The sequence below is a fragment of the Alligator mississippiensis genome, chromosome 6 (assembly GCF_030867095.1).
Source record: "Alligator mississippiensis isolate rAllMis1 chromosome 6, rAllMis1, whole genome shotgun sequence".
NCBI classification, from domain to species: domain Eukaryota; kingdom Metazoa; phylum Chordata; order Crocodylia; family Alligatoridae; genus Alligator; species Alligator mississippiensis.
Genome location: NC_081829.1, coordinates 34,922,365 through 34,944,449, shown reverse-complemented (window position 1 = coordinate 34,944,449; position 22,085 = coordinate 34,922,365). Strand labels below are relative to the sequence as shown.

At 40.4% G+C, this 22,085-nt stretch overlaps 1 protein-coding gene across 2 annotated transcripts in view; it reads left to right on the top strand.

Annotated features, from left to right (window-relative positions):
* The window catches only part of RASGEF1A (RasGEF domain family member 1A), a 58,174-nt gene extending 36,876 nt beyond the window's left edge, over positions 1-21,298 (top strand). For both annotated transcript variants that reach the window (XM_019497197.2, XM_006276259.4), the window contains exons 4-13: positions 2,985-3,122; positions 6,676-6,897; positions 7,430-7,504; positions 8,937-9,029; positions 10,689-10,791; positions 11,130-11,209; positions 12,655-12,846; positions 16,187-16,310; positions 16,652-16,724; positions 18,261-21,298. In XM_019497197.2, coding sequence (XP_019352742.1) covers positions 2,985-3,122; positions 6,676-6,897; positions 7,430-7,504; positions 8,937-9,029; positions 10,689-10,791; positions 11,130-11,209; positions 12,655-12,846; positions 16,187-16,310; positions 16,652-16,724; positions 18,261-18,285 — 1,125 coding nt within the window. In that variant the 3' untranslated portion in view covers positions 18,286-21,298. The remainder of the gene's footprint in view (positions 1-2,984; positions 3,123-6,675; positions 6,898-7,429; positions 7,505-8,936; positions 9,030-10,688; positions 10,792-11,129; positions 11,210-12,654; positions 12,847-16,186; positions 16,311-16,651; positions 16,725-18,260) is intronic.
* Positions 21,299-22,085: the final 787 nt, after the last annotated feature.

The following is a 22,085-nucleotide window of genomic DNA, read 5'->3' as shown; positions in this document are numbered from 1 at the left end:
CCTCAATAGATCATCGAGTCCGACCCCCTGCATAAGCAGGAAAGAGTGCTGGGTCTAGATGACCCCAGCTAGATACTCATCTAACCTCCTCTTGAAGACCCCCAGGGTAGGGGAGAGCACCACCTCCCTTGGGAAACCACTCCAGACTTTGGCCACTCTAACTGTGAAGAAGTTCTTCCTAATGTCCAATCTAAATCTGCTCTCTGCTAGTTTGTGGCCATTGTTTCTTGTAACCCCCGGGGGCACCTTGGTGAATAAATACTCAGCAATTCCCTTCTGTGCCCCCATGATGAACTTATAGGCAGCCACAAGGTCGCCTCTCAACCTTCTTTTGTGGAGGCTGAAAAGGTCCAGTTTCTCTAGTCTCTCCTCGTACAGCTTGGTCTGTAGGCCCTTAACCATATGAGTGGCCCATCTCTGGACCCTCTCCAGGTTATCCGCATCCTTCTTGAAGTGTGGCGCCCAGAATTGCATGCAGTACTCCAACTGCGGTCTCACCAGCGCCGCAGTTCAGCTTGTAGTTCATTTTACAAAAGATTCCCAGCTTTCCACAGGGACAAATCCTGACAACTTATGAATGTGCTAGAGAAAACACACCTCACCAATAAAACATTATTCTAAGTAAATGCTCAAAGCACCACAGGGCTTTACAACTTTGAGGAAAGAATGTGGATTCCCCCACCCAAGCTTCCAAATGTAAAAGATGCATTGTCAAGATAATCAGTATTAAAAGCAAATGTACAGACATTTGGTGATGTTAGATGTTAAAAATGGCCACCTGATCAGGATGCAAAAGGTTAGTGGGGGTGCTTGGGGAGATCCAGGGGACAGATAGGGTCCGTGGGGGGAGGGATCAGAGAGGCTTTCTGATCCCCCCCAATCCTTCCCCTGCATAACCTGCCACATGCCAGAAAACTTCCTCTGAATACAACTGTGTTGGCCTCAGCAGCTTTACCTGGGGTCCTGGGGGCCTTGGGGAATTGCAGCCACAGCACCCCTGCAGCTCAGAGCCTGGGTGGCAGCCAGTGTGACTCTGGCTGGCCAGGCTCTGGTTTGGGGCAGTGTGCACTGCTGCCACATGAGCTACCCACTTTTTTTCAGTGTGGGTTTTTTTGACCCCATGAGATCTCCCGGGTGCGAGGTAGCAGTGCAGGGAACACCTGCATGTGCAACGTGGCACACATCTGCACTCATCTGGACATGGCCATGGAGTGCAACTTACATTCTTTTATTCAGCAGCCCCGGCTCCCATTCCCACTCTCTTAGTAGTTCATTTCTGAAATGTCCAAACCCTGTGTGATCTAATTTTAAATTCATATTAGCCATCATTAATTCCCACACTGATTGTACTTCAGTGAGCTGTTGAAAAGAAAAAAGTCAGCACAAGCAGCCAGTTAATAACAACAGACAGGGAGAGTTCTTTCATAACACTGACCCGATGTTTGGGAGGGAATTCCCACCAGGGTTCTGGGAAGACATTCTCTTTCGACTCAATGGAAAACCCATTCGTTTCCTCAACTGCTACTTTTACTTGCTAGTTCATTTTCGGTGGATTCCAGCAGGCGTGGTGGGGAGGTAACTAGAGGGAAGTACCCTGCCAGTTCCGAGGAGGAACTGCAATTTGCATAGTGGAACTTTTTTAGCTGACAACTGAGACTGTAAAAACCCAAATACTTATTCACAACAACAATCTTCCTCTTTTTTGGTGCTTCATTTATTCTTAGTAAGTCTCTTAATCGGAGATAAGGATCAACAGGACTAAAATTAGATGCTTCCTGTCCCATCAAGAGCAGATTCTGTCCTTATTTAGACAATGTGTTCACACGGATTTGTACTGACTACAGGGAAGAATTTGGCCCTTGGCAAAATGCAATGTCTCTCCCAAATGACTAGATATTGTCCATAATTTACTCTAGCATTGGACAGACATCGGCAGTTACTGAGTTTTGCAGAATAACAAAAATGTCATCTGCCTCTTTGAGCATACCTTGACCAACACAGTATCTGACATCATGTTTCCTGCCTTCCTAATTGGGATTCATCACCTTCTGCACAATAAGACAGTTCTTGCCAGGAGTGCTGTTTGAGGTGCAGCATCTTAGATAAAAATCAGTGAGAACGTGTGTGCAGTCTGCTAGAAGGCACTCAGTGGAGGTGCTGCTGCATTATGACACTGTGGTGAGCTATTCTAGCTTTGTCAGATAGTATGCAACTTAACAAACCATGTTTCTAGCCAAAGTTGAATTTTACTGATAGCTTGGATAAAATGCCAAGTAATCATGGAGTATGGGGAAGTATTGTTTATTAGCACCGTCTCCAAACCTTACAAGATAACTCCCTCGATTTTACTAGTGCAACTCTCTTTCCCCACATAGACAGAAGTAACTGGCATCTGTTACATCTGATAGAATGGCCCTGGAGCATTCACTTGTAAGTGACCAAGCTAGAAAATAGCTTCTCCTCACTTTGAATGATGGGTTTTTTGTGTAAGAGCCAACATTTTACTTTCAAGGTCCATTTGGTTTTAAACGTAGCACAATTGAGTGGGTCTGATAAATTTCTATAAAAGAAAAATTTTCTTCGTAAGAGCTTCATGTGAAAGACACTTTGGTTAGAATGCTGTAGCCTGCATATATTTGAATCAAGATAGTCCCCTGACCTTCTGCTAATGTAAATAAGAAAAAATCTACTCCCCCTTGGAATTGATTGCATGCACTTGTACAGACCTACCATTGTCCTGACTTTTTCTAACTAGCTTTAAAAAAAATTATCTTCAAAAGGAAGCATTAGTGGAGTCAGGCCATCAGCTGTGAATCTGATGCTGTACAATTTTAAATTAGCAATGGTTTCTTTGCACGATACCACTGCAAAGATTTTTCAGCTGTGGATAACAGTTTAATTTTTTCTGTCAAGCAAACACTTCCTTCAAAGGCCATAAAAAAGGCCTGTGGGTCAGTAATTAACTGATCTCTATTGCTCTTTAGGCAAAGCTAAAATCCTTTGCTGCCAAGATCATTCAGCTCCTGAAGGAATGGACTGAAACATTCCCTTATGACTTCCAAGATGAGAAATCTATGAAAGAGTTGAAAGAGATTGCTCACCGGATCACACACTGCAATGAGGTATGGTGGGGAAAATAACCCAATATACAAGAACAAGACTGATACTAACTTAGAACTAGTTTCTCTCAACGTGTCAGGTTTGCTCTCCTACTTTCTTTACATTTCCTCAACAGTGGCTTAACTCAGTTCAGTAATGCTGACAGCTAAGTGAACTTAAGGGTCAATTAGTAACAAACTCTATATAGCGATTTGCACTTGAACCAGCACCAGATTATGGTACAGAAAATGAAATGGGAGGGAGGAGATGGAAGACTAGTTGTAAGGAATAACACTGAAATTGTAAAATATCGGTAAGAAGGTCGGGTCTGGAGGTCTCAGGCTTGGTTCCCAGTGATAGCCATGATGACAACAGTAACATTACCAGGTGTGATGCTATGTTTATATTAGCTCATCAGATTTCCTTTGAGCAACAGTCTATCTATTAAACTCTGGTCACATCACAAATCCAAAATCTTTGAAGATATTTTTAAGATGAGTCACAAAGAGCTTGAGGTACAAAAGGATTTTATGCATGCTTTGTTGATTTGTGTGCAGAAGAATAAAAAGCAACAAGTCTGACAGAATTCTGAAAGGTAGTTATAAGACACGATGCACTCGCACACTGAGTCAGTCCTCAGAAGGAAGTAAGCCAGTTTTATTGTATTGACAACATTGTTTACCCTCCATACTACCAAGGAAAAGTCAGCGTCTTCAAATGGAAAAGGAGGAAGGATTATGGTATGCCATCTGCCACAGTTATAAGTGTAGGGAAGGCCAGTAGTTGATTGGCAGGGATCCTACCATGACAGGAGGGTTTTTTTCTTTTTCTTTTTTTTAAACGTCTGCCATTTGCAGTAAGTCCAGATAATTTGCAGTAAGTCCAGATAATATAGCCTTCTGGAAATGCTGTGGCTCCCCCCACTCCACAAGCTCCATTGTGCACAAAGAAATTTCTAGTTGCTAAGTGTACTTGGCTTGTTTTATAAAATAGCTCAATGCACTGGTTGTTGAGGTTTCTGGTACCATCCATTTATTATGGTATCATAGCATGTATCCCTTAAACAAGGCTACATACCAGGTTCTCAGTCCGCAAAAGGCTAGGTTGCCTCTGACCCCTAGAAATGTAATTTGATGACCTGACAAATAGTAAACGGTTTCCAGGATCACTTCTGGCCTATTCTTTTATGCTGTAATAAATTACTTAACAGTGTCTAAAGCAACACCTTTTCAGCTTTTACCTTTCCGGCTTCCGCAGGGAAGCTTTCCTTGAAATACAAGACATTATGAGTTAATAGAGAACAGATGCAAGACAACAGTACTGAAGATGACAGTATATTTGGTCTGGAAACTTGAGGATGGCAAAACAAATTGTCATGCTTGAATAAGCAAAGATGTAGGACAGATATGATCCCAGCACAGGTAGGCAAGACACAGGCATATTACAGACGCAGTTCTCTGGAGGATCAACTCACATCTGACGTGCAAGACATTACTAAGATTTAACTGACCCTTGTTTAGGATCTTTCAGGATGCAGTTTCTTCCAACATTCAGGACCATGCATTTGAGTTTAGGATTAAGCAACAGCCCTGTTCAGAGTCAAATTTACTTCTGACATCAGCAAGGGTGAGTCGTGTACTCAATGGCACTGGAAGCAAGCTGGGAGAACTTTAGGGTAAAAAGACCACAGGGAAAAAATAAAAGTCAAGCTAAAACAAAATCACCAACCTAGAAGACAGTTTGACTATAGTTGCAAAAATAGGTGATCTCTAAATTTAGAGTAGCTTTAGCCACTATTTAATTTCCTGTTTCCATATGATTCACAAAGGGGGGGGGGGGTGTCATTCCCTTCTCACTTACACAAGTGTCAGTCAGACATAACTGAAAGCATGGATTTACAGTATAAAATCCAACATAACAGGGATTAGACTCTTAAAGAACACCCTATCCCCATATTTCTAGACGTGTAGCACAATAGCAATAACAGTTTCAACCAGCTGCTGTTTAGCAATAATCCAGTTGCTTCACCAAAATAAGATATGCTGCCTTCAGCTTCTTATTTGATTCCAGTTGGAAACAGATTATTGCTTTGTAAAGAAACATTCTGACAACATTATTGCTTAATTATCATATACTGTATACAAGTATTTAGTAGTCATAGTCTCTCACATCTGTTACATAGGTTTTGGTCATCATCACATGTTAATGGCATCGTTGAATAACTACAGACCTATTTCAGTTCTTTGAAATGCATCCAGTTAACTCTGGCTGCAGACACATGACAGCAACATTAACCCTTAGATGGTCGTAGTACCAAGCAAATGAGGCAGGGAAAATAGGTGATTAATTGCATAGGGAAGAAAACAAGGAACATTATCAGAAACATTAGTTAACCATAGAAAAATGGGGCTGGAAGGTACCTCAGGTCATCTACTCCAGTCCCATGCCCATGGCAGGATTGTCTCTGGCTCAACTATCCTAGCCAAGCATTTGCCTAGCTCACTTAGTGGTTCTCAGCCTTGTTAGACCCAGGAAGCCTCTTGAAAAATGCCTGCTCTTAGTATTCACCGTTTTCCTGACTACAGAAAACTAGAGTAATTCTTCTGTTGCAAGAACTCATAAAGACTACAACAGGTCATAATGCTTCTGATACTGTGGATTTCTATGCGAAATCTCTGGATTTAACTTGTGAATCATGTGTAGGTGCTTGCACATTTTAGAGGGCCAATAATGCATGACACCCCTATAGAATAGCATGGCACCCCAGGCTGCCACAGCATCATGGTTGAAAATTACTAGTTTAACGTGTTCTTAAAAACTTCCAGGTATGGAGGTTCCACAACCTCTAAGTAATTTGATTTGTTCCAGTGGTCAGCCACCTTCATAATTAATAAACTCTTCATGATATCCATCCTAGATTACCTTTGTTTCAAGTAAGACCATTAACTGCATGCCCTGTTCCTGTGTGAGACTGCCAAGGGTCAGAGCAGCTGGGGCATTTAGAAGGTGCTGCCGCAAGATACAGGCACTGGAAAGTGAACTCTACCATGGAGTATTTGCATCTTCTCCTTTTGACTGGTTGGGTGTGAAAGCAATCATTATGCCAAGCTAGAACAGTGCAGGAGAGTCTTCCAGCCTGGGAATTCCCAAGAGTCTGTTCAGGGCAGCCAGACTTGATTAGTTATGTGTGCGAGTCTAATAAATACTTTGTCTCTGTCAAACGAGAAAGAGACCAGAAATCATTATGCTGACTTTCAGTCTTTCATTACTCCTGTATCTAAGTGACTAATAAACCTTTTGAAATGGATTTGGAGCCAAGATGAGCTGCTACAATGACAGCCAAGCTACTGGGAGCACAGTTATGGAGGAGGGGGTTAAAATGTTAGTAAAGCTACACAGATGCCTAGGGTATCCTGAGCTGAGCTCAGAAACCACATGATAAAGAACTTTGGTAACTGGATAGAAGATAGGATGCTAGGCAGTATTTATGTAGCTCAGGTAGAAATTCCTTGTTGATACAAATCCCTAATCCAAAGTAAAGGCTCTTAATCAATGATCCTCCCCTCTTATGCTCAGGAAAATGGAACTGTGAAGAAGATCATTAGCCAGATGACACAGAATCTGTTGATGACCCTCTCTGCACGGAGTCAATACCAAGAGATTAGAGAGAAATTTCGGCAACCTGTTGCTGATAAAGGAACCATCCTTAAAAACAAGCCGCAGTCAACTCAGAAGGACATACTGAGTGTGTGTTGTGACCCTCTCATCTTGGCACAGCAGCTGACTCACATTGAACTGGTGAGATTTTGATGTTGCTCTTTTAAATCAGTTCACTTTGTTTACCATCTGTGAATGTGTTCTTGGCCAGGCATTAGGCTTCTGTCTTCAACAGGAGCCTTCAGACTAATTAAATGCTGTCATCTAAATGGTGACAGTAATGAATGAGGGCAGGTAGATAGGTTTACGAGGGAGGAAAACATACATGTCCCAAAAATCCAGAGGCAACTTTATAACCCAACTATGATGGAAGCAACCACAGAGCCTCCCAAAATGTTTATCTTCTTCTTCAAACTCTACTGACAGAGAATGAAGGTGAGGAGACCTCACAGCCACAGTAAAAACTTCTTACCCAGTCCCCAGTTGGCACATGACAAGACCTACGGTCACAACTAAACAAAAGACAACACTTCTTGTTGGTTCCCTGGATCAAACAAAAAAAGTAGAACAAAGAGAATTGGAAAATATCAAAGTGGCCTTCACGCCTCAGCTCAATTCCCTGTCAACATCTGCATGTGTACAACTGACAATCTCTTCTGTCTTTCTAATGCAGGAAAGGGTGAGCAACATTTACCCTGAGGATCTGATGCAGATTGTCAGCCACATGGACTCACTGGATAATCACAAGGTATGTGTGTAGGGGAGGAAATCAAGCACAGCCAAAGTAAAGAGCCTCAAGACTTCAAATATGTATGCAATATCCATTAAAGGCAAGGAGGCAGCACAACTCAATGGTAGTTCCACTTCAGCTACCTGAAGATGAGATGATTTGGTAGCACTGAATCTAGCAAATTTTCAGTGCCCAAAGGGATATGTTATTCTGTTACTTATTCAGACTACTTTATGAGCTGGCTACTACTACATCATGCTTTTTGAAACTTTAAGTATGTTAAATCCAACAAAGTTGATTAAGCAATCAAGTTCATTAGCTCTCTCTCTTATGTTTAGTTCCATTCAAATGGCTGAAAACTAAGACAATGTTCAAAGGCAAAGAATAACTAAATGTTGAACAGAGCATATAGGACATCACTCATAAGAATGACATCCACCAAGCAGAGAGGGTAGCCTACTGGGCTCACTTCTTTATACAAGTATTATAGCTCAAGAAGGTACAACTTGCAGTTTCATATATTCAGTAAAACAGTACAAGAATCCTGCAGCCTTAGTCTTGCTGCTTCTAACTGTGGGTTTCTTTCTGTTACATGTGGCCCTTTGTGGCCTACAAAACAGCTGAGAGAAAGACAGGGACTGTCTCTTCCCCCAAGTTTTCTGATACTTTAACACTGGCACAATTAGAAATTTAAAAAACAAAAAAGGATGGAGACAGAATTGCCCTTTCTATGTATCCTATTCCTTGGTTCCTCAATAGCAGGAAAACTATGCAGAGATTAAAAAGCTTTATACAATGTTCTCTACACAAAAAGGTAGGAAAGATCCTTGCTTTTCTCATCCTTTTGACGAGGTATTTTAGCAGAATTTGCAGATATGTTGAATCTGACACGGCTGTGACATAAGCACTTCTGCTGTGGCCTCAACCCCTTGACCTCCGGGCATCCAGCCACTCACCCCAGTGCCAACACCGCCGGAACAGGCTGATAGGAAAGATTAATAATTCACATTACTAACCAATAATTCTGGCTCCAGGTCTTGTTATTGGCAGGGAATCCTTTAGAAAAATGTTGCTTAAAGCTAGCATGTCATGGTCTCTCCTATTAACTTTCTTTTGTTGTTACCTTTAAAAAGGATGTTAAGAAGTCTGGACATACAACAGTATGTGTGTTTTGGTGAGGGAAGGTAAAGGGATAGAAAAAATAAACACATTTGGCCAAACCATAAATCCATGCCTGCTTCTTTCACAAATCTTCAGAGGAATAAAAAGAAGTATGTTCAGCTTGCTATTTTCTAAGAAGTCTTTTTCCTCTTAATCCAGAGCCATCCACTTAGATTTTCTAATTACTTTAAATGAAATAGGGGTTTATACTTAGTAACAACAGCACATATTTACTGTCATCTTCATCAGGATTTAGTATAGGATTAACATAGAGCTTCTTGTCTTTCAGTGCCGGGGTGATGTTACCAAAACCTACAACTTGGAGGCCTATGACAACTGGTTCAACTGCCTTAGCATGTTGGTAGCTACAGAAATTTGTAGGGTAAGTATGGATGAAAAGAAAATACCCAAGGAATCATTCCAAAAAGACAAAAACCCCACCACAATTATGATGTTACATGTATGGAACCAGATCCAGCACAATTTTAATCATATGAGCAGCCTCTTTGAAGTCAGAAAGGTTACATGTGTAGAGTTAGGTATATGCTTAACGTTTAAAAGTTCAGAATGTATTTCTGGGTGGTTTTTATGTTACCAGCAGTCATGGCCAAGAAATAAAACTTTACAAATGCTACACTGAATAGAACTTTATGAATGTTTTTACGGCACCTGTGTCTTCCCAAATTTGCCCCTCTGTAAACAAAGGTTTTTCTACATTGCAAACACACTGTCCTTTCAGTGCACTGTGATATCATGGTTATTGCCATCAGAATACCTTGTGCTGTTACAAGGACAAGGTTAAGGATCTTGCATAAGGATCAAGGGGAAGAAACAGGGCAAGCAGACAGACGATCTATGTTAAGAACTGTAACATACAGAGAAACATATTCAAGAAATGCTTTCCATTAATTCCTTTTCTATACATATTTCCCCTCTCTCAAGTGAGTTCACCTTTCAACTCTTCTATAGCTCTGGGAAGAGCTCTGGGAAGAGCTCCCAAAACTCTGGGAAGAAAAATTTTACCACTTTGAAAACATTTCAGAGTAGAATGCACTTAGACCTCTGAAAGCTTAAGGCAACTACTTTAGCTGGTATAAATTAGCGCAACTTTTCTCCCTTTTATCATCTTTGGATATGACCACAAGTCCTTAGAACAGCAAGGACAAGGAAGATCCTTCTGCATGCCTTGCTCCTAAACTGAAAAAAAAATTGGTTTTATGGGAAAAGGATAGTTCAGTTATCACACCTGCTTTATCTACAGACCCTCTGCTAAAAGTACCATTGCTGGAGCTTCTGGAGACTCGCTTATTATCACTGATCTTCAGAATAACTGCTCCCATAATAAAAGTCACCATGGAATGATCTGTTAGTATTAGTGGCTCTTGGACAATCGCACCATAAACCAGTGATTAGTAAAGCCAACTTGCAGAACAGTCTCTGCTTACGGAAGATAAGTAAATCAGCAGTGCGGATGTCTAGTCTCATCCACTAGCATCACTGCAGTAAATGAGGATTGTTATATGTCAGCATCTTATTACACTTCCCTCATCTATCATCAATCTAGAGAGTTTGGATTAATCTGTTGATTTAGAAAGGGAAAACTTGGACTTTGGTAGCATTTGCCTTCCAACCTCCTTTATATTTCCCCCTGGAATTAATATATACAGACCCTCTAGCATACCCACGTGGCATTCTTCTTACTTTGATACTTGAACTGTTTGCATATTTCTGGCATTCTGGTGGCTGCTTCATTCTCTCTCCCTTCTTCAGAGAAAGGAAATTACTTAATAGTGTCTAGCTTGCTTTTACAAGATTCCGTAAAACACTGGCTTTATCTTATGTATAAACATAGAATTCCATGCTTCCACATGATAACAGCCCAAAATACTATAACTATTTTTAATAATGAAAGGAATCTTGAAAAAACACCCAGAAGACCGCCTCAAGAAAAACTCTTAGCTGGTGAAAAATGGAAATGCTTATAACCCCTCATCCAACATGCATCATTCCCTTAGTTTCAATGGGATCTTCTTTGTTTCAGGTTGTGAAAAAAAAGCAAAGGACAAGAATGGTGGAATTTTTCATTGATGTGGCAAGAGAGTGCTTCAACATTGGAAACTTTAACTCCATGATGGCCATTATCTGTGAGTGTCCTCAGCATTGTTGCTGACTTTAAGTCAAGAGCGCTAGACTTGACTTCTTAAGTGACCTTAGGTGTTTATCTAGTCCGTAAATTAAATCATTGGATCTGTATGCATATCCTTCCTGTGGTACCATGCACTGGTGACAGATTAATGCAGTGGGTGTTAGCCTGACAAGCTTCAGCTGTCAAGCTGAATGGCTTTCTAAAGTATAAAATGCACATTTTAAGTGCATTTTGACACTTAGTGGGGAAGAAACCCAGCCTTTGAATTTAGGTTTTATCTTTTTTTTGTTTTTCTTTTCTTTTTCTTTTTTTTTTGCCTCTCTCCTGTCCTTTTAGCTGGAATGAACTTGAGTCCTGTGGCAAGACTAAAGAAAACTTGGTCCAAGGTCAAAACAGCCAAATTTGACGTCTTAGAGGTGAGTATATGTAAGATTAATATCCTATTTAAACAAGCGACATGTAACAATGCCAACAGCACAGGCTGGGGTGCAGCATATGTAACAGATATGAAGCAGGCACTTATACATTAAGGGTCCTCACTGTGTACATTGAGGCTGGCAGAAAAACACTTCCCATTTACTCTGTTTTGAAAATATCTCCCTATTGTGGAAAAAATAGGAAATAAATTGTGTGTTGGAAAAGTTTACCTCAAAGTGGTTTAAGATTCAATTCAAAGGATGTTCTTTTGGCATTCCTCTTTAAAGCGAGCATTTTCCTCACCTCCCCCTGTGAAAAAGCTAAGGCCTCATTCCATGTGCTCCAGGGCTGGGGGGGCACTTTAATTAGGGCGGCTCCAAGAGTCACTCTAAAGCACCTGCAGTGTCCTGTGCATCAGAGTCCACACAATTCAAAATGGCGACAGGGGGGCTTTAACTAACGCTCTTCGAACAAGTACTATAATTACAGCATGTTGGGCAGCTTCCCTGGACATATACAGCACCCCTGGTCTTTTTTTTCCTTCCAATCCCGCCCCCATCCTTATCCCTAACTAAAGTGCTCCATCTAGTGGAGATTTGAAATAATACTACAGCTCAGGGCTGTCCAAATTTGAAGTGGCAAGGGGCCACATGGCCCTCAGGCCACACTAGCAGTGGCTGCAGCCATGGAGGACATGGATCCAGGGGCTGGAGCTTGCCCAGCCCCTGCTGCTGCACCAAGTACCAGGGTGCCGCAGCCCTCCCCCACCTACACAGCTTCCTGCTTGCACCGAGGCACCCATTCTGCAGTACCATCTGCCTGGGTACCCTGACTCACCCGTAGCTTCCCTGAAGCAAGCTCTCTTGATGCTGCATTACTCAGGCACTCTAGGTTTTGGGGTCTACTGGCATTGAAGGCTGTGCTGGACCACCTGCCCCCTGCAGGGCAAGAAGGGGAAGCTGGAGACAGAGGGAGCCTGGAGCCCCCAGCTGCTGCTGCAGTCAGAGCAGTGGCTGGGTGGGAGCCCTAGGGCCACAATTTAATCCTTCATGGGCCACACATGATTGACAGGTTTCCAGTTGGACAGCCCCGTTACATTTTATTAACAACTTCAAAGCAAGATTCGTAATGGACAGAAATTTTGATCAGCCTTTTCTAAAGGCAGTTTCTTGTTTTCCTATAAGCAACTGAAAGTTATTTACTAGACATGCAATAAATTCTATAAACTCTGCATTTAGGGAAAGTATGGATCCAAACCCCTTTTATTGCTTGAGCCCATCTTAACTGATTAAGAATGGAACCTGAAAAGTAATAAAATAGAAGCAAACACTGATAATCCCCGATTTTTTTTCTCCATTGACCTAGTCAGAGCATTGGTACCTGTGAGCATTTTCACCATCAGTTTGTCACTTTTCTGTTGTTTTGGTTTGTTTAAACGGAACAGCATCACATGGATCCATCTAGCAACTTCTGTAATTATCGAACAGCCCTGCAAGGAGCAGCACAAAGGTCACAAACTGCCAATAGCAATCGGGAGAAAATTGTCATTCCAGTTTTCAACCTGTTCATAAAAGATATTTACTTTCTGCACAAGATACACACAAATCGCTTGGCCAATGGACAGATAAACTTCAAGGTGAGGCTGTGTTGTCATAAAATAATATAATACATTAATCAAATGCTGTACATTGCACATTTTTTAAGCATTCCAAATTAAGTCAGGATCCCTATAGCTCAGTATAGTTGTCGAACCCCTAAATTATTCAACCAGATTGTCATCTATATGCAAAGTTAAAATCATTGTCTTGGGCATGCAGGGTAAAAAATAATGAGGTTTAGACTTATTCTGTAAGTATACTGCAGCAGTGGAGACTGTATCTAGCACATCTAGATGGCAGATTTATCACCACTAAAAACTTACATAAAGTTGCCCATTTTGTTTTCAAATGTTAAATGAACATTTCAGCACATTTTAACACTAAAAATAAATTGCTAGTCTCTATGAAAGAAACAAAGCAAAATTCACACAAGTCTAGAAAGCATATAATCAAGTAGGTCATTTAATAGAGCATATATGCAATAATGTTCAGTGGGAAATACAGGATTTCAGCAGAGGAGATTTCGTTGTATTTCATGAGATGGAAATGCTAACATGAATACAACTACAAATAGAAAAGGAAAGTCTTTTAAGGAAGGTTCTTGTTGGACAACGAGAGAGCAAGGTGCCAGAGAGCCTTAAAAGTAAAAAAAAAAAAAAAAATAGTTACAATACATGAAGATATTGAATTAGGAGGCCCAAACAATTATTTTAAAAAGGCAGGGTAGAAAATGTAAAGAAAGTATATGCTATAAGGAACAATACATCACCAAAGCATAAAAGCAGACCTGATGGATTCTGTGGCTTCTATGCTTTCAAAATCCAAGTCAGCTTTCTTTTATTATTCTGAAAGTTGAATGGGAAGTTTTGTAGCAGAAACAAGCTTCTCCCCTCCCTGGGAGTAGGACCAAAAAAAAACCCCCACAAGTTATTTGGCTTAGAGTAGATGAGTTTTACATTAGTGTATATACAAAGATTCTGGTACAGGCAGATTCTTACTAGGTCACCAAATTGCTCACCCAGGGAGAAGTCTGGCTTACTGAAGACAGGTAATTTCTCTGGACTTGACATGAACCCTCTTGAAATACCTAGAGAAGTAGAGAACTGTTTTTAGACCATTTTTAAAACTGTGGTTGGGCCTAAAATGTGATGTTGCTCCTTCAGTGTTACCTCAGCTCCAGTAAAAGAGACACAATGCAACTGAGTGACGGGATCAGCTTGGCATCAGAGCCTGACTGATAACAGAATGTGTGGATTTAAGGAAATGCAGTCCTAAGCCTTCAAAGCTACTCACAAGGGCTTGCCTGCACAAATTCCATTGCTTTCAAGTGGGGTGCTGTGTTCAATCACCAAATGCAGCTAGCATGCGATAGTTAAGAGGGTTGAAGAAAGTTTATACTGCTAAAAGAAGAGTTTACTGTATGCTCCAATAAGTAAACAATGAAAACATAAGATGAGTGGCCACTCTCTTTTATGAAAGGCACGGTACGTCCTACAAGCATATGGGGGACTGGGAAGGGCACATTTTAAATTCTGGGTTCATTTCTGACCATCTGTGCAGTCATCAGGTTGCTACAGAAGAACTGCAGAAGATAGCCTGACTTGTTGAAAAACTGAAATAGAAAGCTAATGATGCCGAGTCTGTATTCTTTCAGCAATAGTGGTGATGTTAAGACATTCAGAGTCTGAAAGGGCTGAGTGTGGGTGGCAAAGTATAGTAACTGTAATGCTATTGAACTATTGTCAAATGTCAGATAGAGGAGGGAGGGGGGAGTTTTAAAGCTAAGTGAATGTCAGAGCCCCTAGGTATTTCCTCCTCAAACGGAATTGCTAAATATATGGAAGAGACTACAATGGACAAGTGCAGCAGCTGTGATAAACAGCTTTAAATGGCAGCAAGAGGGAAGTCCAATTCTCACAATACAATTCACTGAAACAAGCAAGGAGTTAAACCAGGAGCTTCTACCTGCCCTGCATTAAGAAGGCTTACAGCAACAACAAAAATCAGGGAAAACATTCGCACACAGTAGGGGAGGCTGTTGTTTCTAATCAATACCAAAAAATGTCTCTCTGCAACTGTACAGTTTCCACCAATTTCTAAGCCAAAAGGAGATATTGCTGTAGCTTGAAAATGCTTCTTTAATACATTAGATAATTCTCAAGGCCTAGCTTTGTCTGAACAAGAAAACAGCAAGAAGAAATCTCAATATGCAGAAATAGGGAGACAGAAGAGTTTATTTTATTTTCCTCAATTAGATACTGCCTCTCTGAACAAGAAATTAAAAACAAAGGCAATCAAAAAATACATATTGGTTTACAAAACTAAGCTGGGCTGGTTTTCTCACAGAATTTTAATGGAAATAACACTGGCCTCCTGAAAGCCAATTTACTCTTGTATCCTGTGCGTGCAGTATTTGACTTCTAATTCCCCCCACTTGATCTACAAATGTGTTTACACAGCAAAGTTTGAACCAGATTTGGATATTCCCTTTCTGCTTGACTGAACAGTACATGTTATTATATACATAATCATAAAAGCAGAGTTAGTTTGTTTCTTAAGCCCATTGCAGCATAAAATGAAAGACTGTTTCTGAAACACTGAAGCAGGAAAAAAATTATACTTAAGGTTGATTGAAAATTCCTTGAAAACTTGAGTGGACATCGCATTTTTGGCTAAGCTAAAATTCTTTGACAATACTAATCTCAAGTGTCCAGAGATTTTATTGGAAGATTTATTTAAAATAAACAAACCCCAGAAAATTAGGGAAGGGAGGAAGGGAGCCTTTTGTCAATGTTTTCCATTGTTTCAAGCAGTATTTAAGAGGTGTTGAAGAAAGTTTAAGGTGCTAAAAGAAGAGTTTACTGTATGCTCCAATAGGTAAACAATGAAAACATAAGATGGGTGGCCACCCTTTTTTTGGGGGGGGGGGGGAGAGAGGGAAGGGGGGAACACACTTGTTTTTCCAGAAATACACCCAGTAAAATATTTTTTGATTGGTTCTAATCACGAGCTAACAGAAACAAAAAGACAGAAACAGGCTAACAGCTCAAGTGAAAAATTAATAGGCAACTGTAGATGAAGAAAGGGGTGGGGAGGCAGGAAACTAAGAGAGTAGAATATGAAAGAAGAGAGTTAGTTAGTGTTTGACAAAGAGGGGTAGAAACTGTACCAAGCCTAAGGAAGATGCTTAAGTGAAAGTAGAAGAAAGGAGTAGTACAAAAGGATAGGGACTGAAAAAGGAGATTAATGGGGGCGGGGGAGGGAGGCAATGTAGAGGTACTGGTAAGTGCAATGTGTGTGCACACACAAGAGAGCTTGTATCTGAAAGAAGGGCAAAGATATATTTATTTTATAATATTCTCTTTATTACCTCTGCAGAAATTTTGGGACATTTCAAGACAGATTCATGATTTCATGACATGGAAACAGGTTGAGTGTCCTTTTGAAAAGGACAAAAAGATCCAGAGTTATCTACTCACAGCACCCATTTACAGTGAAGAAGGTAAAAAAAAAATCTTTCAATCTTTACTAAAGGTTATACAAGCTCTTTCTGCCTGTTGATACACGGACATAAAAAATGAGCACGAGAAAAAAAAAAAAGGCTAATGTAAAAGATGAAGTTGTGCCTCTTGATCTCTGTGCTGAAAGAGCTCTTTAAGTCAGGGTCTGACAAGGCAGTCCTGATAAGTTTGCATGACCAAAGCCCTCATAAAGGCATACTGCCCCAGGGTTACTCAAACTTCAGTATTGCCAATAATGCTATTTCACTTATCCACAATTATTAAAAAACAAAATATAAAAAGGTAGAATGCCTATACCTGATTATTTTCTTTTATAATCTAGCTCTGTTCATAGCATCTTTTGAAAGTGAAGGTCCTGAAAATCACATGGAAAAAGACAGCTGGAAGACACTCAGGTATGAAGCCTTCTCAAAATGCTAGCCTTCTCCCTGCATACATGCACGCACACACACAAGTGCACATGTTCCTCCTTTTGAGTATACTCATTTTGTGTACTCTGTTAATGCAAACCCAGATCTATATCCTGAGAATGGATGGAAACAGCTTCCAGATTTTCCCCTTTTATTTGTATACACAACTCAAGCAGTTGGTCTGTAAAGCAGTGGGCATCACACACTGCAATTGAGATTCAAGACTGCAGGTGATCTGGAATATTTTGGACCAGAATTCCATTCATTCTGCGTCTCTTCTATTCCACCATGTTCAAATCCCCAACCATCCATTAAAGCTTCTATGTTTGTAACATTTCAACACCCGATGTTAAGGCCTGGTTACAAAAACACAAGAAGAAAGAGAAAGACTTGTGCATCTTTTGTATTAAAGGTTTTTTCAGACAGCTAAGCAAGGTCAAATAGAATCATGCATAAGTCCACTCACATACCTAGTAGCTGGGATAGAATGTGGACCTTAGTTTTGGAACCTTCAATACCTGAAGGAGAGAGACCCTGACAAAGTTGAGGGCCATTGAGGAGAATAATCAAGTCCCTTCTAGGTGCATCTACATGAGATGTTTACTACAGTTGACAAACTAGCTGCCCAGTAAGCATCTCAGTGTTTACACATGCACCCCTGTTAGGCTGGAGTAAACTCATTTACTCCACAGCAGGACAGTACTCGTAAATACAAGTACTGTCCTGCTGTGGAGTAAAAGCTCTGCAGGAGCACACATGTAGATGCTGTCCCGCTGGCTGAGGCATGAAGGTACGTGCTTCAGTGCAGGACCTGCCTTCTGGCTAGCCCTACACAGAAGTTCCCTTGTACCCCAGCCAGCCACTCTGCAGCACACTGAGCTGCAGAGAGCAGCCCTGGGCTGGCAGGCCGACCCTCAAAACTCCCTACGAACTTTGCCCGAATAACCTACAGAGCTTATTGCTCTGGAGTTATTGCTCCCAGGCATGCCATTTGATCATGAGTGATTAACTCTGAAGCAATAAGCTCCGCAGTTTATTCAGGTGCCATAATTGCACATGTGGATGTGCCCTCCAACAGCTAAGTTAAAGCTATAATAGCTATAATAGTAGCTGAAGATATTAAGCCAGGGAAGAGCATAATGGTGCAGTGCTTGGGAAAAGCTTGCTTGAGTATAGCAGGTTGCTACATCTGGAGGAAAAGCATGGAAAAGAGTCCTACCCTCCAGGCACTAGGTAGGATGTTGAAGAGAGTAGATTATGGAAAGTGTATTATTCACTAGAAGCCATTCATTCTTCAGGATACTGTTGATAGGGCCAGGCTCTCTAGGATATAAAAATCAGCACCTCTGTGAATGCCAAAGATGCTCATACCTGCTGACAATCTGGCCCTGGAAGAAAGAATCTGACTGTCAAGCATTGTGTCTAATATGGATGCCTTCCCCAAAAGAATACAATCTGTCATGTTTTAGTGGAAGGTGGAAGCACTATAATTCATGAGATTTTTCTTTCTTTTATTTTTAGAACAACTCTGCTTAACAGGGCCTGAGATTCCTGGATCCAGTCTGCAGACTCTTAAGCACAGAGAAAGAAACTTCTTTTTAAATCCTGAAAGACTGGGGTTGAGATAAGCAAGACCTCACTGGCTGAGGTCTAGTTTTGTATATACAGTACCTTTTATGAAATAAGGTTGCCATGTGAAATAGTTACCACATTTTTAAGGCACTTAAGTGAAGGATTTTGGGGTTTTTATTTTAAACTAAAGGGCAGGGCCCTGTTATCAGAGATGGTATCCATGGTGAATTCTTATTCAATGACATCCAAATCTTTATTTTTAATTACATCCACCTAAAAAAGAATTACTTAATTAAATAAATAAAGCCACAACACATACCCACCCTGCCCCCACATGACAACAACCAAAAAGACTGTACAGGTTTAAAACCCTTTATGACCATAGCCCTGCAAGATACTTACTACATCTTCTTCCATTTAAGCATGGGAGGAGTTAAAGGGAAAAGGCAAAGGGTCTCTTCAAGTGAGTGGGACTACTCGCATGCTCAAGGTAGTACTTATAGGACCAAGCCCTTAGACATCTGCAGCGAGGGTGTTCCTCCCTTACATCAGAAAATAGTGCCTTATAAGGTACTGAAATTGTCTAGTGTACCTTCTGCTATTCTAGGCTGGAATAAATCTAAATAAAGATGTGGATGTCTAAAAACCAGCTACAAAGTACTTTGTAAATAAACAGGAAGCTACGGCACATGAACTAGAGTATACCTGCCTATAACAATGAGGGTGCAGCAAAACATATTTTTGTTATGTGATTTGAAGAGATTGATGAGATAAATGCTAGTGTGTACGCGTATGCGTGTGTGCTTGTCTGTCAAGTTTTTAACACTTCTGGGAACTATCCTTTGAGTTCAGGCTGCCAGAATAGTTTACATTTTATTTTTTAAACAAAGAAGGCTGTATAAACTAGATCATCTCTACAAAACAAATGTAATGTGTCTTTTTCAAAAACTTTTGGAAACTAATTTATAAATATGATAGGGAAAGTAGTGAACAGGGAAGCCAAATCTGCAGCTTAAGGCTAGGATTTTCAAAGAAGCTTAAGGTGTTGGACACTCCACGTGTCCTGAATTTGAAGAATTTTACCTTATTGCCTAGGTTGCTCTGAAAATGCTAGCCTAAACGACAGACTCAATAGTAAGACAAAGAGAACCTCGTAGAGCAGATTATTCTGGCATTTATTAAAGTAGCCGCTCTATGTTTGGGCCAGAACTCATGGCAACTAACTGAAAAAACACAATTACACATATTAGATCAAGCCTTTAAACCCAAGTCAGTGTCAGAATTAGAGATGGATTTGTAAACCAATGGTGCTTGCAATTTCTAATTTCTCCTTTTAACTGTTTTTGAGTTTATGGCTTATTTGGCAACAATCATGAGCCTATTTCAGATGCTCATATTAAGATTCAGGCTATTTGCTTTCAGGAAAAAATAACTCATTTTGGGACTTTCTTCCCCACCAATTCCCTTGATTTCTAAATCAGAGGAGAGAAAGCATTCAGGCTCAGATTAAAAACTATTTTGTTCAATGAATTTACTATTACCCATGAATGACCATTCATTCTCCTTTCTAACAATTGATCTCTTTAAGCCTGAGGGTTGAATATTTATATATAATGAGACCATTAAGACAATTATATTAGAAAGGATTTGTTTTCCAAAGCTATCAGAAGCTTGGAATAACAGAAGCCTTCAAATGCCAGGACATAAACCAATTTCAAACAGGGGAACCTGGGAGAAGCTTTGTGTATGAACAGTTTATTTGACTTTAAGTAGGATAATTTTCTTTTGCTTTATCACTGGCTGGCCAGTGTCAGAAACAGGATACAAGACTAGTTAGGCAACTTTATCTGGTCCAGTCATGCAAAGATTTCTAATCAAGCTCTTACAACTGTACAGTACCATAACATAGGATGGACAAGTGGGACTAACCCCAGCAAACAATTCAGAAAGGTCACCACAACGGCCACATCCAGGGAGCCAACGCCACCACCCCCTCACAGCAGCATGTGTTCGGAAAAGCTAAGATGGTGCATGCTGCTGCTGCCCTGGCACTTTACTGCAACAATCCCTGTGTGAGGAGGTAAGCATTTGCTCCCTACTCCCCCCACCCCACCGAGGGTGCCAAAATTTCAGGTTATGCTTCTGTAACCATGAACAGTCCTATTTACTTCATGTAACGTGCATTCACTTAGCAACAAGTGCTTGCAGTACTGGTCCTGGGTGGATTCGTGCAGGGAAACCTCTGCTTCCTTCTCATTTGTACTTATGAGAAACCAATACACCTGCACGGTGTAAAGGCAGGGGGACAAAGGCAGCCAGCATTTTGCTCTTTCCATAGGACTGAAATTATAAAGGGGAAAAATTAAATAGATGCCATAAAACAAATTAAATAAAGTAGAAGGAGGAAGTAGAAATGCTCATTGTTAACAAAAAGAGCCCAGAGAAAGAAAGAGGATAGCTATGTTTCTTGTGATCTGCTGCTAATTTTCCTGGGCTGAAATACTGAATCTCAGCCCTGGATTAAAGTAAGACTATTTATACTGTATTATTACAGTGTTTTGCACTTTCAGAGATGTTCTAGCTAGAAACATTGTCAGACACTATAAAGGAGATTGTATATCAGCTTTGTTTATGTAACTGAAATTTAAAAAAGGGATGCTTAAAATTTAAGAAATATATATTTGAAATGCAATTTTAGAACACTTTCTGTACATGTATTAAAAAAAGCTTTCACATGAATGTGCACTTCACTGGTCAATCAGTCCTAGTATATACTTGAAATCAATGCAATGTCAACATGGGTTTCTTTTTTTTTTTTCTTCCTTCAGTTTGATACATTTCTTAAATACTGTGTTTTTGCAATTCTGAACTCAATTGCTGAATATAAAAAGCTGTACCATAAAGCAGGATATTCCGTGTTTGACTGGATGTGCTTGCATTAATAAAAAAACAAAAACAAAGAAAAAAGTTGCTTCAACCAGGATAAACTTTTTGTCTGTGGTTATTTCTCTCTTGCAGCCAGATAAGGTCACAAATGGATAGCTGAATGAGGCAATCCATTGTGGTGCATAAACAACTTTTGTGCAAGTCAGTTAGCTGTCTGAAGTTTCAGGCCTGGCTTCCTATGTGCCCTATGAAGACTGCCAGTACATTTGACAGAAGTTACTGCAGCACTATGCTAATAATGTTTTGCTTATTTAAATGTGCTACATATACAACAGCTCACTTTACATAACTGTGTTTTTGCTCTGAAGCAAGTAGAACGATGGACAGTTCTGTTGCTTGCAATTTTACACTGTTGGTATGTCAGGTGCTGTTTTAAAGTTTCTTCTTTCCCCCACATTCTTTTCCTTTTTAAGGTGGAAAGTACAGAGGGGTATATTTGATTTAGTACAATAGAAAACTATCCTAGGGCAAAAGCCCTAGGATACTGAGGTACTGTGACACCTCTATAAGGCTTTGTTCCCAAGATCTACATCTGACAAATGTTATTCTCTCCACTTTACACTGTTCTTATTTTACAGATGGGGAGAATAAGTTAATTTGTCCAAGATCATGCAGTAAACAAGAAGCACTACAGTGCAAATTCAGGTTCTCTTATTTGTAGTCCTATCCCCTATCCATTAGGCCACCTTTCCCCCAAGCACAACAAGCCACTTAACAATACTGTATCACCTCACAATTCCACCCTGACAGGAGAGATCTGGGCAGCTTATTAGGTTTGTCTATATCTCAGTTTCTCTGATTAGACTGCATCAGCTACAGAACTTCAGA